This window comes from Apodemus sylvaticus, chromosome 7, assembly GCF_947179515.1.
Source record: "Apodemus sylvaticus chromosome 7, mApoSyl1.1, whole genome shotgun sequence".
In the NCBI taxonomy this organism is placed as follows: Eukaryota; Metazoa; Chordata; class Mammalia; order Rodentia; family Muridae; genus Apodemus; species Apodemus sylvaticus.
The window spans coordinates 84,098,186-84,121,770 of NC_067478.1; the positions used below are offsets into that span (position 1 = coordinate 84,098,186).

At 49.9% G+C, this 23,585-nt stretch overlaps 1 protein-coding gene across 1 annotated transcript; it reads right to left on the reverse strand.

The window, feature by feature from the left end:
- Positions 1-4,246: 4,246 nt before the first annotated feature.
- On the reverse strand, positions 4,247-16,408 carry Scn2b (sodium voltage-gated channel beta subunit 2). Its single transcript, XM_052188474.1, has 4 exons — positions 16,234-16,408; positions 8,866-9,032; positions 8,446-8,656; positions 4,247-7,982 (listed from the first exon to the last, which is right to left on the reverse strand). The coding sequence occupies exons 1-4, from the start codon at positions 16,301-16,303 to the stop codon at positions 7,783-7,785; spliced, it is 648 nt and encodes a 215-aa protein (XP_052044434.1). The 5' UTR covers positions 16,304-16,408; the 3' UTR covers positions 4,247-7,782.
- Positions 16,409-23,585: the final 7,177 nt, after the last annotated feature.

Consider the following 23,585-nt stretch of genomic DNA (forward strand, 5'->3'; position numbering starts at 1 on the left):
CCCTTCACCTCTTCACCACCCATGAGCATTTTGGAGTTGGCCCAACTCAACCTTTCCTCCACCTGCCCCTAAGTCTTTGCACCTCAGGGAGCCAGTCCACTGTCCTTATGCTATAAAGGGGTTTCACACCGCCCTGGCCTTTTAATCAGCGCTGCAGTTTCCTAGCCACACCCCCTTGTTTGTACATAGGCTGACTACAGCAGAAGTCAGAAAGGAATGAGCATTCGGGGCGTGTCTTTATGATTAGCTAGACTGATATAGATTACCTAGCCAGTGCCAGACACAGCAGGTACTTAATAAAGAGTGGCTGTTCTTATAGGTCTAGCCAGCTGTCACTCAAGCCCATTGAGGCGGGACATGAATGCTATCCCTAGTCCTACCAACAGGACAAGCTTCAGGGGAAAGTACACTATGTGACAGGCTGGGCAGGAATGTGGCAGGCTGGCAGAGCTAACAGAGGTAAGAAGGAAAGAAAAGGCCACGGGGGAAGGGTGAGCACTTTCATCTTTTATGTATAGTCTGATCTGTAAAGACAGGAGAATCCACAGCCCCGGCTGGCAGGCCAAAGAAGCCAAGTTAGACTTGGCTTGATCTTTGGAAAGGAACTCCACAGAAGCACATGGCTTCAAATTTCTCATCGTCTTTCAGCTATTTTCTCATTCTGTCTAGGGGTTTGACAACACTGTCACCCCAACCCTTCTAAATTATGTAAAGAAGATGTCTGTAAGGGAGTGTAAACAGGACTGGTAAGACGGCTCAGTGGGTGCCCGTCGTAGGCCTGACAATCTCAGTTCAGTCACCAAAACCCACAGGGTGGAAGGAGAGAAACGACTCCTGCGCGTTGTCCTCTGACCTCCATATGCACATGCATGCACACAAGCACACGTGCACACACGCTAAATACATAAATGTAAAAAGTAGGGTACAGAGGTATGGAAAAGGCCTGGGGAAGATCATGGCTGAGCAGGAAGATGAAGGGATTATTGTTACTCTTCTTTATCTCCAAGCAAGCAGGGGTTAATCCTGCTTCTATCATGTGAGTCCTAAAGTGAGGGCTGTGAGAGCCAGGGACTGTAGCCTCAAAGGCTATCTAAAGGTACGATCCGATACTTGAGTCTTCTTGACAACACCTCCAAAGCCATGCTTGAATACCTTCGGGGACGGGGATCTCATTACTTTGGGAAACTCACCGCCTGCACAGCTGACCTCCACTGGATCAATAGCTGCCTCTCCGCCAGCCAGTCCTAGTGTTTCGCCTTGGGCAGAATGAGACCAGTCTGATACGTGTGACCACAGCCTCCCCCCCCCACACACACACACTAGGATTGCCACAGCTGGGATGCACACCTCCCTTCCTGGCTGAGCACACCATCTTCCTCTGCCCTTGTGTCCATGTAGACATGGGGTGGGGAGCTTCTCGTTAGCTGGGATAAATGATGTGGTAGAGCCAATTAAGAAGCAGAGGCTGCTGGGCTTGAGATAAATGTGGCTTTGCTAGGACTGGAAGAGATGCCCCCTCCCACAGAATCCCAAGCAGCCAAGGTCAGCATCCAAGCTCTGTTCTGTTCTCTTCCCCATAGCACCTCCTGGACTTCCAAGGTCATTATTGCCAGAGGGAGAAAAAACTACACCACCAGGCTACCCAGTCTCCACTTCTCAGGTTCTCCATTCTCCCTCTTCCACCTGCAGTCTCCTCCCCCACCTCAGCCTGGGGTCTTTTCTGTCCTGTGGGAGAAAGTCAGCCCTTGGCTGATTCCTCTGTATATCATGCTAAAATTCAAGAAATGGGTCCCAGCTGGACACCCTGCTCCTGGGTCCCTGGAACTCTCACTCTCTGGTGAGAGTCTCTCTTGAGAGGTGGCTGGCACTTTGGAGGAATGACTAGAACTTGGGGCGACTCAGAATGAGGCTCTGTAAGAAGAAGAGCAGGCCACCAGGGCTCTCTGAAAGAGTTCCTGTAGTGGTCCCAGCAACAAGGACCTTTCTGAGCCCCAAGGTGACAGTGGTGAAGGCCGAGGCACAATGGGAACTTGCCCGTCTGTCACACGGCTAGGTGCCCAGTGTGCAGCCATCAGGCCCTGCCCTGGCTTCCTCTCACCTAAGTGTGAGGATGCCGCCCTTCCCCTCAAGATGGGTGGGAGAGCCAGAACCTACAAAGAGCAGGCATACAAGTCAGATACAAGGCAAGCTGAGCTGGTGAGCATGGACGCAGAGGCAGAAGTAACTGAGAGTGGTTCTTGCCATGGATGCTGGGTCAGCCTGGGGAAGAAAGGCCAGAGCTCTGACCCCGCCATCAGCAATCCCATGACCTCCCTCCTCTGAGCTTCTGCTTTGAAAACTAGCCTTTAAGGAAGCATGGACCTCTTCTATACCAACACAGGTAGGGAGGAGGCAGGAGGTGGGCTGCCCTGGGTGCTGTGCTGAGGTGTTCTAGGCCCAGCACTAGATAGAGGTTTCAGGAAGGGAAGAAAGGCATGGTTTTTTGTTTGTTTGTTTGTTTGTTTTGTTTTTGTTTTTGTTTTGTCCACTACAAGAGCCTCTCTATTCTTGATTCAACATTCAGCAGGATGTTGAATGTTTCCCCTTTACAACAATGAGGAGACCTGACTGTCTGGTGGGGCCCTCCTGTCTGTGAGGTTGTAAATATCTGCTTGCTTCATCCCTGTGGTCCAGATTCCTATCCCACATGTGGCTATCAGGACAGTGAAGGAATAGCTTGGTTTGGTCCTCTCAGATTAGTGGAGGAACTCAGGAAGCCATTGATCCGACCAGTCAGAGCAGGAAACCAGTGATCTGACCAACCAGAGCAGGAAGCCAGTGATTCAACCAATCAGAGCAGGAAACCAGTGATCTGACCAACCAGAGCAGGAAGCCAGTGATCTGACCAATCAGAGCAGGAAGTAGGATGAGGGAAGTCTTTTGACTGAGCTACAATCAAAACTCTCCCATTCAACCCCAAAGACATCAAATTAGGAGAAATACCTGAATCCCCACTCCTAGAAGCCAGGCATAGTCTGAACCTTCCAAGTGTTCTTAGAGAGGACAAAGGTGACTATTGGTGACATGTCTGGGCGTCAAGGACCCGTGTCACCCTGAAGGCATCAGGCAGTCTCCCTGGTGTTCTTCTATGCAGGCTCATGCCTCAGCTTTTCTGTTGAGAACAAAGACCCCCTCTCTGACATCTCACCCTCAGAAGGACTCAGGGGCTCCAGGGAATAGGCATCCTTCTAAAGGAAGGTCCTCGGACTCTGTTAGTGCCAACCATCCTCAGTTAGCACTGCTGTTTCCTTCCTGGTGTCTTCCTTAGGTAACAGATGTGATCATCACAAGCACCAGGATTACTAATCCTAAATTCTTCCTGGAATATTCCTGACCACTAACCACCAAGCTGGGTCTCTAGGTCATCAGAGGACAGGCAGAAAAATTACCTACTTACAAATTTTCCTGGACATTCAGAAAGTTTAAGCCCCTAGACAGTGTAGACCCCAAACAGAAAGTTGGCCTTGATTTTGAACATTGTTTAAATGTGTGTGTGTGTGTGTGTGTGCGTGCGTGTATGTGTGTGTGTGTGTGTGTGTTTATATGCAGGAGTTTGTTCTCTCTGTCCGTCTATCATGAGTCCCAGGGATGGAATCTAAGTTGTTGGGCTTTGTGGCAAAGCAATTTAGCCATTGGGCCACCTCCCTGGTCCTTGAATGTCTTAAGGCTGATTCAGCATTAGGTAAATAGGATACAGTGATACAAAGGCAGGTGAGACAGGGCAGCGTGACCTCCCACCAGCCTCCCAGCCACCCTCCCCACCGAAGCTGCACAGAGGCACTGCTGACCAGCTGTCACCCTCTCTTCCCAGAACCCAGAGCAGGCATGAGAGCTGTTTGCCTAGTCAGACACTGGTAAGAACCCAGGAGCAGGAAGGATGGCCCATCTGTCTATGGAAAGTATAGGTACATTCTCAGAGCAGTCAGCCTTGGGTGCTAGAGGCTCATCTTCATCCCAGAGATAACCAAAAGTCTCTCTGGAAGTGGGTGCTCAGTCACCCGTCTCAGAGTGCTTCCCATGGCGGGCAGAGTCCTCCAGGGAATCAGGGCAGGTAGACTTCATTCTTCCTTGCAAGGCAAGTGCTTTGAGGCCTTCACACCCAGCAGTGTGCATGGCATCATGGAAGAGGAGCATCAGGGCTTCCCATCAGCAAAGCCTTCCCCGACCCCAGTCTGCACCCTGGGAAGAAAACCACACTAGAGAGAAATTCGGGGGAGACAGTGTGTTTATTGCAACCAATAGATCCAAGCAATCTGACAAACTGCTGGAGAAATCCAGCCTGCTCCCAGCAGTCGGGTCACAGAGGCCATTTGTTTAAGCTTCTCTCCCCTCTCAACCACCAAACAGGAGGTAGAGCCCAGGCGTGCATAAGCATTTGCTGTGCAGCTGGGTTCTCCCCCTAAAAAGCACAAAGAACATTCCATAATGAACCTTTGGTACTCGGAAACACTGAGAAGTGATTACACCCTCCCCCCACAGTGTAACTTTTGGGGTGGGTGGGCATAGTGAGATGTTTTATATGTATCTATAATATATCGCTACCTATATAGAAAGGCTATGTACAATCGCATCAGCAAGCTTCAATAAAGGAAGACATCGGCAAGAGGCACAGCAAGGCTGTCTATTCTTAAGACATATGTAGGAAAAAAAAAAGTTTTCTTAATTTGTCACCCGTTCCAACTGCACCAAGCCATTCCTATGGCCCGGGACTAACTTCTTTGGACCTGGTCAGTATTTCCACCTGTCTACCTGCTTAACCTGATCTTGTCGGTGCTGCAGCAGCCCCACTTTCCCAAAGACTCACAGGGAAACATGGACCCAATCAGCTCTTCCCATTTGATCAAGTAGCTGGAGGGGCAGACAGCTATTTCCAAAGCCAGTTCCAAGGCACCGCAATGCTTTTTCAGTCCTGAAATATTGTGCTTTGTACTCATGAGTTCGATCCCACGGGTGAGCCAGCCAGTCTTTCTTTGCAGTGGCCCTTAATTAGGAGGCAGAGGCAGATGGGATGTGAGGAGGGGACTCTGGGAGAGCAGGAGAGGCAGGAGAGACTGAGAGTGCAGTAGCGGGAGCACAGAGCCAGGAGCAGAGCTCGGAGCCCACACTGTAGCAAGAGAGCAGTTTGCTGGCGTAAGCTAAGAAGCAAGATTGAGCAACGGCTCCTGTAAGAACAGCTCACAGTTTCCCAGCCCACCTCACAGAAGCCAAGTTTTTGTTCCCAACCTCAAGCCCAGAGACCCTGGAGGAGGGTCTATGTGGCTCCAAAAGGAAGTGCTCATGAGGGCAAGGACCTGGGGTAGAAATGACTCCTGACACAGCCCACGAGGTCCAGAGACAGGCATTGCTCTCCCTGGATTCCATTCCATCAGGACAGAAAAGAAAAAGACCCCAAGAAACGTTACTTCTTTAAGAGGCAGCTTATTAGTACAACTCTGGCGGGATCTCATAATAATCACGGCGCCCCCCCTCCCCGCCCCAAAATGCTAGGAGACTTGGCAAAAGCCAAGTCCTTGTCTGTGCACTGTGAACAGAAGAGGGCACGTGGCGGCCAGGTGATGAAAACTGGCCACTCCGAGCTGCAGAACTATTACACCACACCCTTGGCTTTAGCTGGCTTGAGGAGCCCACGACTCATCTCTCTCTTCCTATTGGCTGGCTTGAAGGATAGGCAGCGCCCACCTGCTCCAGGCCCCTGTGGTTTACCCACTCCCATTGGCAGTGTGTTGTTTGGCAGTTAGGTACTGAGTCAAAGAGTTTGGAACTTCTAGGAGGGTTAGATTCACCTTACCCAGGAGTTCTCTGGCTGGTTACCCACCCCCTACTCCATGCCCAACCTACCTGACCCACGTACCCTTCCCAACAGTACATTCCCACTTCCCTTGCACCCTGACTTTCCCAATCCCCAGATTCAAGAGTCTCATCCTTCTGATTCTCTTGTGGAAGCAGTGGCTATGGAGGTGGAAGTAGATGCACCAAATAATGATAATAATAATACTACTAATAATAATAATAATAAATCTTGGTCCTCCAGTGCAGATTGGCAGTCCCTGACTCTGTTATGGCTTTGTATGCACCACTGGCACCTAGCACGGGGCCTGGCGTACAGCATAAACTCAGTAAATGGTTGTTGGATTGAAGTGAATTAAGCTGAACCTTCCAGTGGCTCCCACTGCCTCTAAGTGGCTATTGTCTCTGATAAGCAGAGGCAAGCATTGGTCCCTGAGACTGTCTTGGTCCTGTCTCTACCACACTCTTTCCCTACCCTGAACAGCTAACTCCCTGAGCTTGTGGGGGCTGAGTTCCTGGAAGGGGAGCAGGGCTAGATGAACCCCACCACTGCCATGCACAAATACCTCCTAGGTTTGAGGCTATCCCTCCAGGAAGCTCTGTTTATTCTGACTGGGGACCAGCGATCCAGAACACGGGCAATGCTTTCAGCTTCTGCCGGTTTCCTGGAGCTTCAGACTCCCCATCTGCAGGAGGCTCGGTGCCAGTTCTCTGAGCATGTCCCAGCACGATGCTCTTCGATTAGCCATTTCTGCCCTGCCTTTCTCCCATCTCTGGACAAGTTTCTTATTATGATAGTAAAATGTCTCTGGACTTGAGTCCCTTATAATGATAGTAAAATGGCAGTGAATATTGGCTTCCCACAGGAGTGACTTTCTCTGTGGGGGTGGGGATGTGGGTGGGGTGGGGGAGGGTTCGGAGGCTCCTTCAGCATGCCCTCGTATTTCACGAGTTCCAGCCTTCTCTTCCATCTTGCCAAAAGCCAAGCAGAGAACCCCTGCCAAAGGCAACTAGAAACCCCCAAACTAAAGCCGTGCTGGAAGCTGTCCCTATCCACAGCTCCGCTCCCCAAAACACACCGGGGTTCTGAGGCTTGACGGCTGCTGGCTGAGGCCAAGGTGGTCATCTTGTTTGAGAAGACACTGCATGTATGCAGTGCATCCCACACCCCTCAGTCCCTCACAGGTCTCTCAAGGGGCAGCTCTAGGGTAGGATCTGATCCTACCTGGTGCCAGCCAGCATCCCTAAGGGAGCAGCAGCCAACAGTAAACCAGAGCCTCTCTGGGAGTGGCTAGTGATAGAAACGAGGCCAGAACAGAGTTCTCTGGGCCAAGGCTCGTGTCCAGAAATGTGTCAGCCCTGTCTATCCTTGAGTGCCCTGGAAATGCACAGTCATCCCTTTAAATAATGCTTTCACAAATGGTAGGACCCCCTCTTCTTCTCCAGCTGATGGCTGTTCCGGGCTGGGAGTAGCCAAAGGAATACAACAAAGCCATCATCATGAGTCATTCCGTGGTGCCTCTGGTCAGCACAGAACCCCCCACCACACACACACACACACACACACACACACACACAACTTATTCCCACAGTTTAAACTGCAACCAGACTAAACCCTAGACAAGATGGGCAGCCAACCTCTTCTCCCACTGCCCTCCCTCCCCTATCTTGTCTTTGGGACAACACACATGTCTTTCCTCTTCAAAGACTGACAGGCTAGAGCCCTTCTCTGTTCTCCCTGGGACTCGGATCTCAGACACCAAGGCAGTTTTCAGATGAAAGGGAGGGAGGTCACCCTTGGTATGGGGGTGGGGGCATGGGAAGTGAGGCCCCAGGTCGATCCTGGGGTCCTATTCAAGAGAAGGACACCAAGAGAGAGCAGGCAGGGTCACACTGTACAGGGCAGAGAGTGAGAGGAGACAGGGCACAGGGAGGGGCTTCAGGGCAGGCTTCCGGTTACTTGGCACCATCTTCCGGGTTGCCCTCGCCGTCCGTCTTGCCTTCCTCTTCAGTCTTCAGATCATCCGTGCTCAGCTTCTGCTCTTTTTTCCTCCTCACACACTTGACCACCATCAGCACCAAGATGACCACAGCCAGGAAACCTCCCACTGAGGCACCCACGATGACCGCCACCGTGGAGTCCCGCTCTGGGGGCACTGGGGGAAAGCAAGCAGAATCACAGAGCTGGGAAGGAAATTCCCTCTCTCGCCCCTGCTCCGCAAAACAGAAGGAGATATGATTTGACTCCTCTCTATGGACAGGGCATTAGTCAAAGTCAAAGCAACCTAGACCACTGCCCCCTCCATGTCTCCTCAAAAAGCACCCCAGAATATTTAAAATCATGGACATTAAGATCAGACTCAAATCTAATTATAGAAATTAAGAATTATGTTATCTTAAGAAATGCATGCTCTTGAACCTCAGTTTCCTCATCCATACAATGGGCGTAATTAAGGTTTTAAACCTGATTGACTTGTTCCCTCAAGAGGGAAAAAGACATGGATGTCTTCCACCAGGGCAAGTACCTGAAGATGGGATGGGAGTCACAGCCTCCTTGAAGTGCCCCGAGCTAAGCTGTGGAGAAGGGTGAGTGTCTCACAGCAGCCCAGTCACTCTTACCTTCTAGAAGGACCTGCAGGTAGATCTTGCCGTGGCCGCGGTGGCGGTCTGGAGGGTTGGTGATGTAGCAGTTGTAAATTCCTTCGTCTTCTAGCTGCACGTTCTTTAGGGTCACTGACACATCGTACTTACTGGGGTTCCCCGAGAATTCTACACGGTCTCCAAACCGCTCCAGCTTCAGGTTAATGATCTTCATTCGGAACTGGAGGAACTGGGAGGGGAGGGGTGGAGAGTTTGAGCGCTGAGTGAGCAGGGTGCTAGGGATCGAGGGGACACACCCTGTTCCCGTGCCTCTGTGTCAGAGGGCCTACCCAGAGTTCTCTTGGGGCCTTGTTCCCTTGCCGGACTAGGCTTGGGGGGAGGCGGCTTCATGCTATGGGGCCCTTGCTTCCCTCCACAGCCTCCTCCACCAGGACTTACCATCTCCTCTGAGCAATTGCTACACTCCTGGTAAGTCCAGTTTAGAGAGAACTGCTTGTGGTTCACGGTGTAGCAGGAGTTGAAGGTACAGGGGAGGCGGGTATCGGACCCATTGAGGACACTGAGCGTGGTAGGGACTGTGACTTCCATGCTCCGCCCCGGGGGCACTGCAGATAGAACCACAACCTGATGAGAATGCTTGGTGACACAGGGAAGGCTATAACCCTTCTGTAGCCAATGGGGGACAGATGGAGAGAGGCAGAGAGGCATCAAGGGGCAATAGGCTGGGCTCTCTACAGCTGTTAGGAAGCCAAAACACATGAGTGAGAGACACTAGATACGGTCCTTAGGAGGAGAAGGGGAATAGGACAGGCGTAGAACAGACCCATAAAATTGTCTACCAGGCCATCGACAGCCAAATGGACTCAGCTTGTTCACTGTGGGCAGACCCTCTATTTGCCTCTACCTACCCCAACGTCATTTCCCTGCCAGAGGCTTCACTGGGCTTGCCTCAGTTTCCTGTTCTCCATCCACTTCAGATTATTTTTGTTTCAGATTATTATTTAAGCCCCTCTAGGAGAAGAGTCAGTGTCTGCACAGGGTGGCAGCTAAAGCCAGGAAGCCCTCGCTCTCTCTTGACCCAGCACACGCCATTGATTATCCCCAGGCTCACACAGACAAGAGAGAGGGCAGACAGGGAGGACGAGGCAGCCCATAAGAAGAGGTTCACTCTGAGGACTTGCTGGATGGCCTCCCCTTTGGGAAATGTTGACCTGGAAACGCTATGGCGAAAAGCTGGTTCAGGCTGACAGGTGGCAAGGTGGAAACAGAAATCTCTCTGAAGTAAATACTAGATGAGGCACCAGACGTAGGTCAGGACCTAGTGCTGCGACTGAGAAACGTGCTCCCAGGGTGCTCCACACAGAGTGGAGTTGAGGGAGCACAGCTGAGCAGCCCAGGGCACAGCGGTTAGAGAGGCATGCACTGTCATGGTGTGGAAATACACTCAGGGCTGCCTCATACTAGCCCAGACCTTAATTCCAAGATCATCTGCCAAGACTGTTAAAACTTCATTCTAAAAAATTAGTTTAGCATCAACAGGGCAGGAGGCGGAGCTTAGGGGAAGAGTGATGGCTCATGCCAATGACCCCGGTGGTGACAGCCAGTGTCATTCACAAATTCGTTTTCATTATTTTTGTGATAGGGGTGGTTTTTTGTTTGTTTGTTTGTTTGGCTGGTTGGCTGGTTCGGTTTGGTTTTTGCAACATTTGGCCTTAGAGTATTGAGGGAATGGGGGGGGGTAGGGGGATGGGGAGGATGGGAGGGAGGCTGGCTGGCCTCCTCTGGTAGGGTAGCCCAGGCTATCTTGGAACTAGCTATGTAGCTAAGGATGACCTTGAACTTCTGACCTGCCTGCCTCCACTTCTCAAGTGCTGGGATTACAAGGGTGCCCCAGTCTACCCAGTTTATACACTGCTGGGAATCAAATGCAAGGCCTCAAGAGTAGGAGGCAACTACCACCAGAACCACAGCCCTTATTTATTTATGCTACTAACTCTATGTAAATTATCTACTGTTTGCCACGTGTTTAGTCCTAGGTTCTGGGAGTTGTCACTAGTATGAGGCATATTCACTGTGTTGTGGGGCTTGTGTTCTGGAGAGGGAGCATAAAGGGACAATAGCAAAAATAAGATTGTGCCTGCCATCTGGATCGTTACATGACATGGGATATAAGGATAAAATATGGCAGAGGGGAGTTTAAGGTGGCCAGGGAACAGGGCTCTGGAGAATGACACTCAGGCAACATCTAACTCAGAAGGAGGAAACCATTTTGGACTATCAAGGGCCACATTCCTATGCCTGGATTGACCTTCACACATCTGAGAAAGATCAAGACAGGGCATGGGAAGACCTGATGTCAGCGTTGGGCAAGGACCAGGTTAAGGGGCAGAACATGGGAGTTGGGTTGATTTCTGGGAGTTTAAGGGTGGGGTGCAGTCACTGGGGTGAAGATTACAGCTACTCATGTGGGCAGAACCATGCCCCCCCCACTCCACTTATGTTCCATCCCAGCTGCAGCCCCAGTCAGCTATGGGAAATGTAAGCAGACTCCCCCACCCCACCCCCAATGCCTCAGCCTCCTCCAGAAAACCTAGTTCATGACACTGTCACTGGGTGGTTACAGTGACTAAAGTAAGTGCTGGGTGTTCAGCAAATGACAGCTGCTATTAACTGCATTCTCCTAAAGTTCTGCTTTGGGGACAGAAAGAGCTAAGAGGGGAGGCAGGGTGGTCTCTAGGCCTGAGGGTACCTCAGGACTGGACTTACCCTAGATCTAGCTAAGGAACCGGGCTGCAAGGATCCTGGGTTTTCCCACCAACCTGCTGGCCCTGCCTTCAGGAGCAGAGGTGCAGCAGCCTGCAAGCAGGGAAGCTAAACCTGCCCAGAACGCCCTGCTGTTCAGCACACCCATCCCTGCTAAGGGTCTGCAGGGCTCACAGCCTAAGAACAGGACGTCCTCTGGACTGCTGCTGGCCTGGGAATCCCCACCAAAGCCCTGGATGGGGGCAGGTCTGTGGACCACGCCTGCTCACCCAGAAATGCTCACAGGGGGACACCAGCTGGGAAGCTGATGGGGCTCCTCCCAAGAGGAACAAAGCCTGGCTCTCAGCTCTTGCACTTTCATATCGAGTCTAAAAGTACCTGGCACCGTGCCAGGCGAGGAGGAGGTGTGCAGAAAATATTAACACCACCCCCACACTGCAGAGGCTGAGAAATCTGAGGGAAAGAACTGATGGAGGCTTGTCCTCAGTTTACCTTCTATACTGGCCATTCCAACCTCTCTGGCCTCTCCCATGAAAGGGCTTCCACCTTCCGGGGCTACCCCTCCCACAATGCTCTGTGAAACTAGCTGGCTAGGTAAAGTACCCCCTCCTCCGCCTTTTCCTCCCCTCCTTGAATATCAGCTCACATCTCCCTCCCACCCCATCTCATCTAGAAGGAGCCAGCTATGTCAGGTGGCAGAGTTGCAGAGGAGCCAGAGGCGGTTTCAGGCTAATGGCTGGGGACAGAGAAAGGTGCAATGCAGGTTCCCCCTGCATGTGCGCTTCAAGAGGAGCCAGATGGGGTTCGTGTGCCCTCTAGTGGCCAGAGATGTCAATTATCCATTCCCATCTGTAGGGAAGAAAGTGGGGGCGGGCCCCAAAGTAAAGAAGGCCAGAGTTAGGAGGACCTCCATGGTTGTAGAGGTAGTGCCATCCTTTTACCTGTGAGGAAAGAGAGTCTATGAGACACACTTAGAGAACGGGGACAAGCTGAAGACAAGAAGGCGGCTCTCACTGGATGGCCCGCGATTCAGCCCCAGACGTCATGAGGATCTCAGGGGTGCTGGGACTGAGGCCTGTATCTCTCAGCAGTCTAGACTCTCACTAAATCCAGGGAAGCATTGGTCCAGGCCAGAGCTGAGAGCAAGATCGTTGGTGTGTCTGGAAAATAGATGGATCCAGGCCCAGGGACAGACAGGACCTTCCATCATTCCTGCCCGCAGTGCCATCTCCATATTCTCCACCTTTCAAGGCTACCTCACTGAGGTCAAGCCTGGCCACCAGTCACTTTCAAATGAAGTGGAGCCCGAAGAAATTAAGTGACTAGCCCAACTTTATAAACTGCCAGGACACAATGAAACTAGAACCTGAATCCATGTCTCCTGGCTCCAGACAGGGCTGAGGTGAGGGCATGGAGCTGGGTTAGGGGTTACTGTCTGTTCAAGGTGTCCTATACACACACACACACACACACACACACACACAGCTGCTCCAGCCCCAGCCCCGGCCCCTGCAGGATCCCCAGCAGACAGTGGTCCGCTAGGGAACTCTGCCACGGGAGCCGTGACTCTCCTCAAGTCCTATCTGGTACCAGGTCTGAGGTCGAGGTCTCCTGATTGCCGACTTACAGGGTGACAATGGGGTGCAACAACCCAGGATTTGGCACAGCTGGGTCCTTTAGGCCCTGGCCATCCATCCATTGTTCTCCCAGGCCAATCGTGCAGGGACCCTGAAACAGGGCTTATCTGCCAAACACTCTCTTTGAAAGACTGGGGGTAAATTCCCTTTACTCCTCCTTCCAGTCCTAAAGCAATCTATACACTTGCCTTATTCTTGAGGGGAAAAAAGTTTTTTTTTTAAAGGGAGAGAGGTAGGAGGGAGGGAGAAAAGAAGGAGGGAGGAGAAATTGTCCATGGACAGCCCCTGCTTCCAAGGGAAATGTGATGTCTAACCCCACCTGCTCCGCCACCCCTCCACTCAGTTTCTCTTGCCCAGCTCTCTGCCCCAGGCAGCCAGAACCAAGCTGTACTCCCGTTCACTACCTCCAAACTCCAGTGGCTTCCTGAGGCTTCTAGGGCAGGGTGTGGCTCCCAGATGGCCTTTCCCATCTGGGGACCAGGTGCACATCACAGCCTTATCTCCTGCCAGACCCTGCCCCCGCATGGGACTCCAGGGACGTCTCCACCAGGTCTTGTTCAGGCTTTGGCTTTAGGTTGGAAGGTTTGCTCACTCTGGAGTTCTTCCACATAAACCCCAAACCCCACTCATAAGGCACAGCCTGGGTGACATCTTCCCTAGTGTCTGGTCCTCTCCCAGCCAGGTTCCTATTTCTGCCAATGACTTGGGGGTCAAATGGTAGGGTGTCCAAGCCTGGGACTTTGAGATCTTGATATGATCTTGGGCAAGTGCCCAAGGGTTCCAGTGCATTAGGGTTCCAGTTCTGCAATGTCTTCATCTATAATACAAGGGACACTAACCCCTGTGAGGCCAATGGGACAAATGACACGCTCTGTGTGTGTAGCTCAGCACAGTGCCTGACACACAGCTGTTAGCAAAGGGTGACCTCTAGCATTAGCATGCCCAATGTTCTTATAGCACAGCCAATGCTGAGGTGCTGCTGCTGATGTACCTGCGGCTCTCCAGAGGCTCTGGTGAACTCCTTCTTATTCACATTGCTATAGCACATTACGAGTGCTCAGTAAACTTTTGTTGCTGGGGTAAGGGTTGGGGTATGCAGGGAGAAGGCATGCTTCTCCAAATCTAGATCCTCCCTTAGCAGCAAATGTGTAGGGTTGAACTGAAGCCTACACTTTACTCGCTAAGCCCCCTCAAATATAGCCCAGACCTTGATGACCAGGCCAGTGGCTGAAGAACTGATGGTCCTGAGAAACGCCCTGGGAATAGCTGTTTGCCACCTTTACAGACATCCCCCATGTCACCTGCCTCTCATACACCTTCCCCCCAATACCTGTGATAACCCTGCATCCCAGTGACCACCGCTCCTGCAAGCACCTAAGTCCGTTGCCGAGGGTATGGACTGCCAGAGGCGCGCCTCCTCCCAGTTTCTCCAAGTTCAAGGTCTCCACTCACACAGGCCTTTTGAAACCTGCACTTCTTCCCATTACCCCTTGCAGCCCTCACACACAGCCCACTCCATCCAAGGCACCATCTCCCTCAGGTCCAGGTCGGCTGGTCCTCTTGCCAGGGCCCTGGCCTTGTTCACGTAAACGTGGCTGCCATAGACAGCCTCCATCTGACACGAGGCTGTGGCTCGTGCCTGAGAGGAGATCTGTCCTCCAGCTCTGGCTTTTTTTTTTTTTTTTAATTCAGATCCACCCTCTACTTCCCCTTTTAGCCTGCACTTGAGACTCTTCACCAGTTAATACTAGCAGAGCAATACCACTTCCTGAATGTTGGGGGCAATAGAATCCAATAATAAAACAATGTACTAAGTCCGATTCACAGGAGTTCAAATCTCAGATCCCTCATGCTAGTCACATGACCTGATCGGAGGAGTTACTCAACCTCACCATGCCTCTGTTTCCACCCTGGAACACAAACAGATTCACAGTATCTACCACAAGTAACTGCTGTGAGGGAGTGCTTAACAAAATATGCCGTGTCAGGGCTCACAGGACACATTCAGAAAGATCTGTCACTGTCAGCCCTTGCTGTGTGTCAGCTCTCACCAAGCAAGAGACAGTCTCCAGTCACCATGGGAGAACTGATGTTCAGAGTAGGTAGTAAAACACAAAGCTAGCTTTTGTTTTAAAACTTAGGTCCAGTTCCAAAAGACAGATGTAAAAGATCTTTATCTTGCAGGTTACCAGGATTGCTTCATATCTCTTTTATCCTTGTGGCCCTATACCCAGCACGAGAGGCAGGGGAGATATACCACCCAGCACAATGAGAAAGGACACAGAAGATCAGGCAGAGAGACAGACAGAGACACAGAGACAGAAAGAGAAACAGAGAGAGAGGCAGATTGAGATAGTCTGTAATAGGAAATACCCCCACCTAAGATCCTTAGACTTGACCCTCAAGCACTACAGAGAGAATTTTAAGAGAAAGAATAAAACCATCTATAAGGCAGGTTTAGAGCCCAGTATGGTAGCACTTGTCTGTAATCCCATCACCCAGGAAGAAAAAGAGACAGGAGAATCACTGAATGTTCCAGTCCAGCCAAGACTACAAAGTGAGACCTTATAGGGTTTGGAGTTGGGTGGGGGAGCAGGTTTACAAATAACTTCCTAACACACCTGCCTAGTATGAGGTCTCTGGGTGTTCAATTAGGAAATTGGCTTTGGGACCATAGGACAGGGTAGTCTGCAAGGCTGGGCTGGACCATCGAGACAGGCTCCATTTACAGTTTGCTACTTTTCTCTGGATCCTGGGCACCTGACCTCATCCATTCCATCTGGTCCACACCGAGGGTGCCTGCTCCATCAGCAGCTATTCTGGTGCCTCTCCTGCCAACCCAGAGCCCATCTGCAAGCCTGATACCCACCTCCTCCCACACACATCCCAACAAATTGGTGGGACAGGCTCAACTTTCTGCCCCCAACTCTTTCCTTTAAATCCACCTGGAGTCCAGATTCCGGGGAACAGGGCTCATAAAGAGACTTTTAAATAAACCAGAAACTCATATGAGCTCTCATGGGAAGTAGCTAAAAATGAAAATAATAATAATAATAATAATAATAATAATAAATGAAAAATCCCTGAAGAGACCGCAGACAGCCTAGCTCTGCCCCACCCCCACATGGATCCACTTCAGGGAAATCCTTCACAGGAAAAAGAACCTCTTGATAAATTTGATCATTTTTATCCCCAAGCAACATTGAACCTCCATTCGCTATTTCTGGGACCGAGAGGTCCAGCATCTCGGCAGTCCCAGCTGTCCCAGATCCCCAGCACGCCCCTTCCCAAGGACACAGAGGGAAGCGCGGCTCACACTCCTTCCCTCCAGCCCCCCTGCCCCTCCTCTTTCCGCTGCAGCTGCACTTCTGACCCTTAGGAGCATGCAGATGTGGTTCTAACTTACCCAAAGAGAAAAACAGACTGAGCCCCGTGAGACTGAAGGCAGGGCGAGGTAGCCAGGCATCCCTGTGCATTTTCAGAGACTGTGATGTTAGGCGGGTGGGCTGTGGGAAAGGGTGATTGAGGAACCAAGGACCACAAGGGAGGAATGGTTAGATGCTAAAAAAGAAAATGCACGGATGTACTTCAAAGACATATGCAACATTAAGGAAGCTTTATTTCCATCTCTCTAATATGGCCGACTTGTATGTGGCTGCTAAAAAGAGAGGGGGGTGGTGTGTAAGGGAAAGGGGAAAAAAAGGGGATGGAGTAAATATTGTGGTTGGTGGATTTCAGAAAGCAGGTGGGAGGGCATAAAAAAGATATTCCTGGAAGAAATTAAGTTGCCAGAAAATTTAGCCTCTAAACTCAGAGCTCAATCAAATCTTGTCTTTTTACCACATTTGAAATGATTTTTAAATTTTGAAAATTGTTAGAGAATTCTAGGTGAGAATATGCCTGCATGTGCCTGCAATCCTAGCACTAAGGAAACAGAAACAGGACTGCCAGGAACTCAGAGCAGTTCAAAGCTAGCCTAGTCTTCAAAGCAAGACCCTTGTAAGACAGGGGAGGGAGAGGGGAGGGAGAGGGGAGGGAGGCAGGGAGGGAGGAGGGAGAGAAAGAAAGTAAAAGGAGAAAGAGTGTTGGAGCCATCCATTTATACCAAAGGGCTGGAAGGAAGTTCTCTTGCAGCCACTGCCAAGCCTGATGACCTGAGTTCAATCCCCTGGAACTCACCTGGTCACCTGGTAAAAGGAGAGACCTGATCCCTGCAAGGTATGGCCTAACCTCAACGCATTAGTGGCACCTGTGCTCACATGTTCTCTCTCTCTCTCTCTCTCTCTCTCTCTCTCACACACACACACACACACACACACCACAGGGGGGAATAGATAAATCATACATACATACAACCATACAACATACAACATACATACATACACACATACATATATACATACATACATATATACATACAACCATACAACATAATACATACATACATACATACATACATACATGTAAACACCCAGGAAATAGTTGCCTTTTGTTGTTTGGGCTCAGCAATGTAGGCAGGAGGCCCTTGGGAAGTAATGGCTTCCTCATTGCTCTAGCATTTCCACAGAAAACAGAACATGTCAGAGAAGGCTGATGTACAAATACCTAATAGACTTTTACAAGAGAATAAAACATGAACCATTGAGGGACCCCGATTCAAACAAATCAACAGGAAAGGAACAGGTTTTGAGACAAGGGGATCAGGGAGTGAGTGTGAACTGGATGTCGCCAGCCAGGTGCAGGGTGCCGGATAGTGTTTGTGTTTTTAACACCCAGTGGTGTTAAAATGTCGCTGATGGTCCCAGATGATTGGTAGTGCCTGTGGTACACTTCCCTTGGCTTTGGTGTACGTTTGTAACTTATTTCAAAGGAGGGAGAAATGCAGGTTGTCACAAGCAGAAGAACTTAGGAGAGACGTGGCCCTAAGCAAAGAGGAGAACAGAGCCAAGTGCCTCGCAGGGCCTTAAACAGCAATCCTTTATTTGTCTGTGTATATTTATCTGTCCACGGTGCGGAATCACAGCTTGACGCTGGGTCCAATGTACAGGATTCTTCTTTGGAAGACGCTGACCCCCTCCACCCAGCCCCACTTATTCCACATGGTTTGTGACCGGGCAGGAGACTCAGGGCCCATCTGAAGTTGATGCAGTCTAGGAGCAGGCTGTGAAGGAGCCTTCTGCACAGGGAAGAGCTGAGCCTTCTGCACAGTGCCTGGCTGAGACCTGAGATTCACAACCAGGAGGCAATTGACCACCCAGGGATGCCACTGGAGGGATGAATGGATTTAGAAATCCAGCCCGGTCCCAGGGGCACAAGACCCAAAGCCAACTAGAGCTTCAAGGCAGGGCTGTGAGAAGACAGAAGGTTACAGGTCCTGATGGTGCACTGACCCTGTCCCCAGTGCCTGTCACTCCACCATAGGGGCTCCCACAGCCCCCTGCACAGAGCCACAGTGCAGGAGTACAAATTTCAGGAGAGTGTCCCCCGGTGCGCATTCCTACCACCCTAGGGCCCCCGAGGCCTCTTTCACAAGTGTGTGTCCAGGTCTAGCCCACACCACTCAGACCTCCCGCCGCCGCTCAGGCTCATCCAGCCAAGCCTGCAGCACCACCAACCAGGCGGTCACAGACACTTTTCAGCCTAGACCCAGCGCGCAGAGATTTTTAGTTTGACGTAGCCGGCCTCTTCCTTTTTTCCTGATGCAGCCTATGGTGCCTTGTGAGGCCCAGAAACTGAAGGAAACTGCTTTGCTGTCTCAATTGACCTCATGCTGTCTGGAAGCTTCTATTTAATTGTCAGCGGAGGCAAGAAACAATCCTACATTCTTCTGTTTCTCCCTGGAATTTGGGTAAGAGTCACGGAACTATTCAGACTTCAAAGAGCCTTGTGCCTGCTCAGACTTCCAGGAGCAAGGAACAGTAGTAGCTAGATCAGGGACCAGGAGATAGGGGCTATGTCAAACCCTCCCATAGTCCACTGGGGTCCCGGAAGTCATCTGTTGCAAGGGGACAAGCCTCCCCTAGGAGCCAAAAGGAGTCCAGGAAGCAGAAACTCAGAGGTGTTTGGCAGACAGATGACACTATAATCAAAGATGGGCTGTTTTTGGAAGTGAAGCCCTGTGGTTTTGGCATTTCTGCCAGGTGCCATTTATCACTGAAGATTTTATTGGGCAGCATTCAATTACCTACCGGGCTGGGAGAAGTCAAGTTAGAAATAATCCAAACGAAGGCAATTTCCCTTTGCCTACAAGTGCATAGATAGTCCAGGCTACAGGCTTTCACGGAGAAACTAATCTTTCAAAGTACGATCCCTGGTTGGTCTCTATGGTGCCACTTGGGAACTGGCTGGGAATGTAGTGTTGTGGCCCTCATGCCAAGTTCAGGAAGTCAAGAGCGGCATGTTTTACAAGATCCCTCTACAAGACTCTTAAGTGTATTAAAGTTTTCAACTTGACGAGTTTACAAGCAACAATGAGAAGCCATGCTTGGGGGAGGGAGGTTGGCAAAAAGAGGATTCACAGGGACAAGCCATCCTGGGCAGATCTGTAGAGCCATACAAACTTCCTGTCAACAGCATCATCGGTGATTCTATAGAGTGCATGACAACTTGTGGGGCACAAGGTAGGGATCCATTTACTGAATCCCTCTCTCTTTTGCCCTATCCCTTCTCAACCCAGTCCACACTGGGTGAGAGGGTTATTGTGGACCCTGCACAGCACACACATCTCTGCCTTGGAAGTTTCTTAGGAATACCCTTCTTCTCCCAAATACTCAGTAAGCTCGTAGTCTCAAAAATCTACTCTAAAGCTGGAGGCGTGGCTCAGTGGTAGAGCTTAGCGTGCTCCATGCCCTGAGTTCAATGCACAGAGCATGTGCTCATTCATCTTCAACACACACACATACACACACACACACACACACACCTGCTCCAACGCCACCTACCTACTCCTGATCTCGTAATTGCTTCCTCATTCTGTGCCCCCGGGGCTCCAAGCACATTCACTCATTTAGTGTACTCAGGTATTTCTTTTTAGATTTATTTATTAATTATATGTAAGTACACTATAGCTGTCCTCAGACAAGAGGAGATCAAATCTTGTTATGGATGGTTGTGAGTCTCCATGTGGTTGCTGGGACTCGAACTCAGGACCTTCGGAAGAGCAGTCGGTGGTGCTCTTAACTGCTGAGCCATCTCTCCAGCCCCACACTCAGGTATTCTAATCCCCCATTATCTACAGAAGATGCAGTCTAAGAGCCCCAGTGGACACCTGAGACAGTGGATAGCACCAACCACTTCTGTTCCTCGACAGAAAAATCTGACAACAGAGCTAGTAAGTGACTAATGAGGGGACAGCTCATAGGCTGAGTCCACTGGGACGAAGGAAAGTGGTACAGTCCTAGCCTGGGAAGAAGCAAGAAGGCACATGATTTCATCTTCCAACTCAACCTAAAATGTATTAAATGAAAGTAAGCAACTTATGCCTTCAGACCACAGCTGACCATCCCTAACTGAAACCATGGAAAATAAGGAAGGAACCTGCGGGACTGCTGCATCTATGTAACAGGCCTATGTGCTAGACACTGGCTGAAACTGGAGACCCAGAAATGAATAAGATATACCTGCCGTTGAGAAAGCATTCTAGACAGGCAGATAAAGGTGCAAAGCCACAGTTGAACATGAGTGCCATCTGGACTGCTGCGGGGGAGGGCGGTGCATACATTAGCAACATTGTCACTGATATTGTTGCCGTCTCTGGGCTAACAGGAATGTGGCTAGTATGTATCCACACAACTAACCTCCCAGCTAGACTGTAGCGCTTTGAGTATGCCTTGGGCTTCTGCTGATCCCTGAGCAGATGAAATTTAGTGGATATCTATGAGTATATTTGGGAAAAGCGTAAACCAGGCCAGCATTTCACCAGGCTGACTAACCAGCTAGTTCCTGTGTAGGCTCCTCTACTTCCTAGGCATTCTGTCAGCCTTGACCCATATAGAATTAGAGACCAAAGGGTCACAGGAAAAGGCCTAAGTGTGTTTTCTACGAGTTTCGGATCTCTGAGAGAAGATGAGGCTTCACATGAAAGACAGGACCAGATAAGAATCTGATTAAGGGTAAAGACATCTTAGAAGATTTGAGAACTGGACCACCCGGATGAGACACAAGCAGAGCCTGGAAGGAATGTGGATTTGGGCAGCAGGGACAGCAGTGAGTGCAGCAGGCACAGATGCGAACGGAGAAAGTCTTGGAAGCAGAAGGGCAGACAACACAGTATAGCCCTGTTTGCTTGTTTGATTTTTTTTTTTTTTAAAGAGAATGGCATGATGTTTCAGCACAGATGGAAAGACAAGAGAGGGCCAGAACCTAGGACCACAAACACACATTCTGACAGGTCTTTGAAAGTCCCAGAACCTTCTGTTCCTAATTTGGAACAGGTACGTAACCATTATTCTGAGCATTATGAGAAAGATCTTGGCTTTGTGGGAAAACGCTAAGTTCCCTTAATTTTTTTTTCTTTGTTTGAAGAAGAAAAGTACTGTGACTCTGGTTTTACAGAAGTGGTCATGGATTGCCTGACCTCCCCTGAAGAAACTCCAACCACATCTGCAAACCAGCTGGCCAGCTCAGCAGGCTTGAGAAATGGGTTCTCTGTACTAGGAAGAAGGCTACTGCTCTGGGTTAGAATGCAATGTATATAAAATCTATGGCTCTTTGGCTCTAAGAAACTAGGTATCAGTGTCAGCATAACAACACACACACACACACACACACACACACACACACGCACACGCACACGCACACACACACACACATACACACAGCTAGCATTTTGGAAATGATAACAGCCCATGTTGATGCATGCTTTTATTACTAGCCTTGGGGAGGTCAGGATACCTTGAAGAGGAACAAAGGAGCAGAGGTCCGGAGTCTTTAAAGGAGGCCCAGCAACTGCCTCCAGTTCTAAGACTAATTTCTGGAATCACTAGAGTCTCCATTATTCACGGCAGCCCTACATCCTCAACCCTTGGGACTGCTTTCTCTTGGATGCTGCTGGAAACCAAGTATAATAGCATCTGGTGTTGTAGGGATCAAAATTATTAGACATTCAAACAGAAAAAGTGCTTGTTGCAGGATGAAGAAACCCAGTTTACATGGTCTCCATTGGCCTTGTGTCTTTCAGGACTGTCTCCTCTCTGTTCCCACAACACCCTTACCCATTGCGTGGCTTCCGTACAGGCCCTTTCTTTGGATGGAAAGAGAAATTTAGGTGTCTGGCTGAATGGCTTTGTACTCACAGAAATCAAAATTAACAAGGGATTGGGGCCAAATCACCAGATGACACTATCATTTATACCACTTGATTTTGCTATTCAGACTGAATAGCAGGGGGCTGGAGAGATGGCTCAAAAGATAAGAGTACTGGTTGTTCTACCAAAGGACCTGGGTTCAATTCCCTGCACCCACATGGCAGATCACAACTGTACTCCAGTTCCAGGGATCCAATGCTCTCTTCTAACTTCTGTGGGTACTACACATATGTAGTATGCATGTAAACCATCTATACAAGTGAGCACTCATGTGCTCACACACACACTATTTTTTAAATAAAGGAATATTTTTTTAATTACATAAAAAGCCAAAGAACCAGTTATTGAGTAGTAAACATGGAGCAATGAATCAAACTGGGCACACAAACCTGGCAGGGTTAGAAGGCTCAACCCAGGCACAATTGCCTAAGCCAGTTCATTTAGTCACTGGGATGAAAATTCCTGGACTTGAGAGATGACTCACTGGGTAAAGGCACTTGTTGCTAAGCCTGACAACCTGAGTCTCCTGGTTACATTTCTGTCAACTTGATACAGCTGGAGTCACCTAGGAAAAGATGACTCCACTGAGGAATGCCTCCATCAGATTGGCTTGTGAGACATTTTCTAGATTAATGATTGACAGGGGAGGCTCTAGCCCACTGTGGGTAGTGCTGCCCCTGGGCAGGTAGTCCTGAGTTGTACAGAAAAGCAAACAGAGCAAGCTAGCAAGCAGAGGTCTTCCATGGTCTTGATTTCAGTTCCTGCTTCGAGGTTCCTGCGCTGATTTCCCAAATCAGTGACATGGGACTGTGACATGGGACTGTGACATGGGACTGTGACATGGGAATATAAGCCAAATAAACCTTTTCTTCCCCCAAGTTGTTTTTGGTCATGGTGTTTATTATAGCAATGGAAAGCAAAGCAGGAGACCCAAGGGCCCATGGAGGGAGCAGCAGGAAACCAATGGCTGCACACTGTCCTCTGACCACCACAGACACGTAATTTAAAAGAAAAATAAACCCCACAAATCTCCACTTTTACATAAGAAAGCCTCAATTTAGTATGGTTTGACATACAATTTTGTTCTACTTGGTGCTAATGTGAAAGTCATACGCATTCACTAGAAGCTGTGCTGTGAGTTCCCAAGTTTGATCTTTCTCCAGGATAGTGACAAGGAGTAGCATCCTCTCCCTCAGTGCTAAGCAATGGGAAGTCACCACAGTCAGCTGCATGACTACAACCAACTAGGGAGCTCCCAAACCTCTGCAGTGTGCCGTGGGTAAGCTGTGGTGTAGTACAGGTTAATGTGTTCGATGCATTTTGAACTTAGGATATCGATTTCTGCAAGCCTTTCTAAGCCAAAAACATTTATATGGGAAAATGGGCCCCGAAGCTGACACATGAACTTCTTGGTATAAAAAGTAAGAGTCTGGGCCAGGGCTTTAACACAGCC

Excerpts from the sequence above, each read along its gene's own strand:
- Scn2b (XM_052188474.1), bottom strand. The coding sequence starts at position 16,303 with ATGCACAGGGATGCCTGGCTACCTCGCCCTGCCTTCAGTCTCACGGGG. Across the intron at positions 9,033-16,233 it reads CAGTCTGTTTTTCTCTTTGG|TGCCCCCGGGGCGGAGCATG; the intron begins GTAAGTTAGAAC and ends TTCTATCTGCAG. Across the intron at positions 8,657-8,865 it reads GCAATTGCTCAGAGGAGATG|TTCCTCCAGTTCCGAATGAA; the intron begins GTAAGTCCTGGT and ends CTCCCCTCCCAG.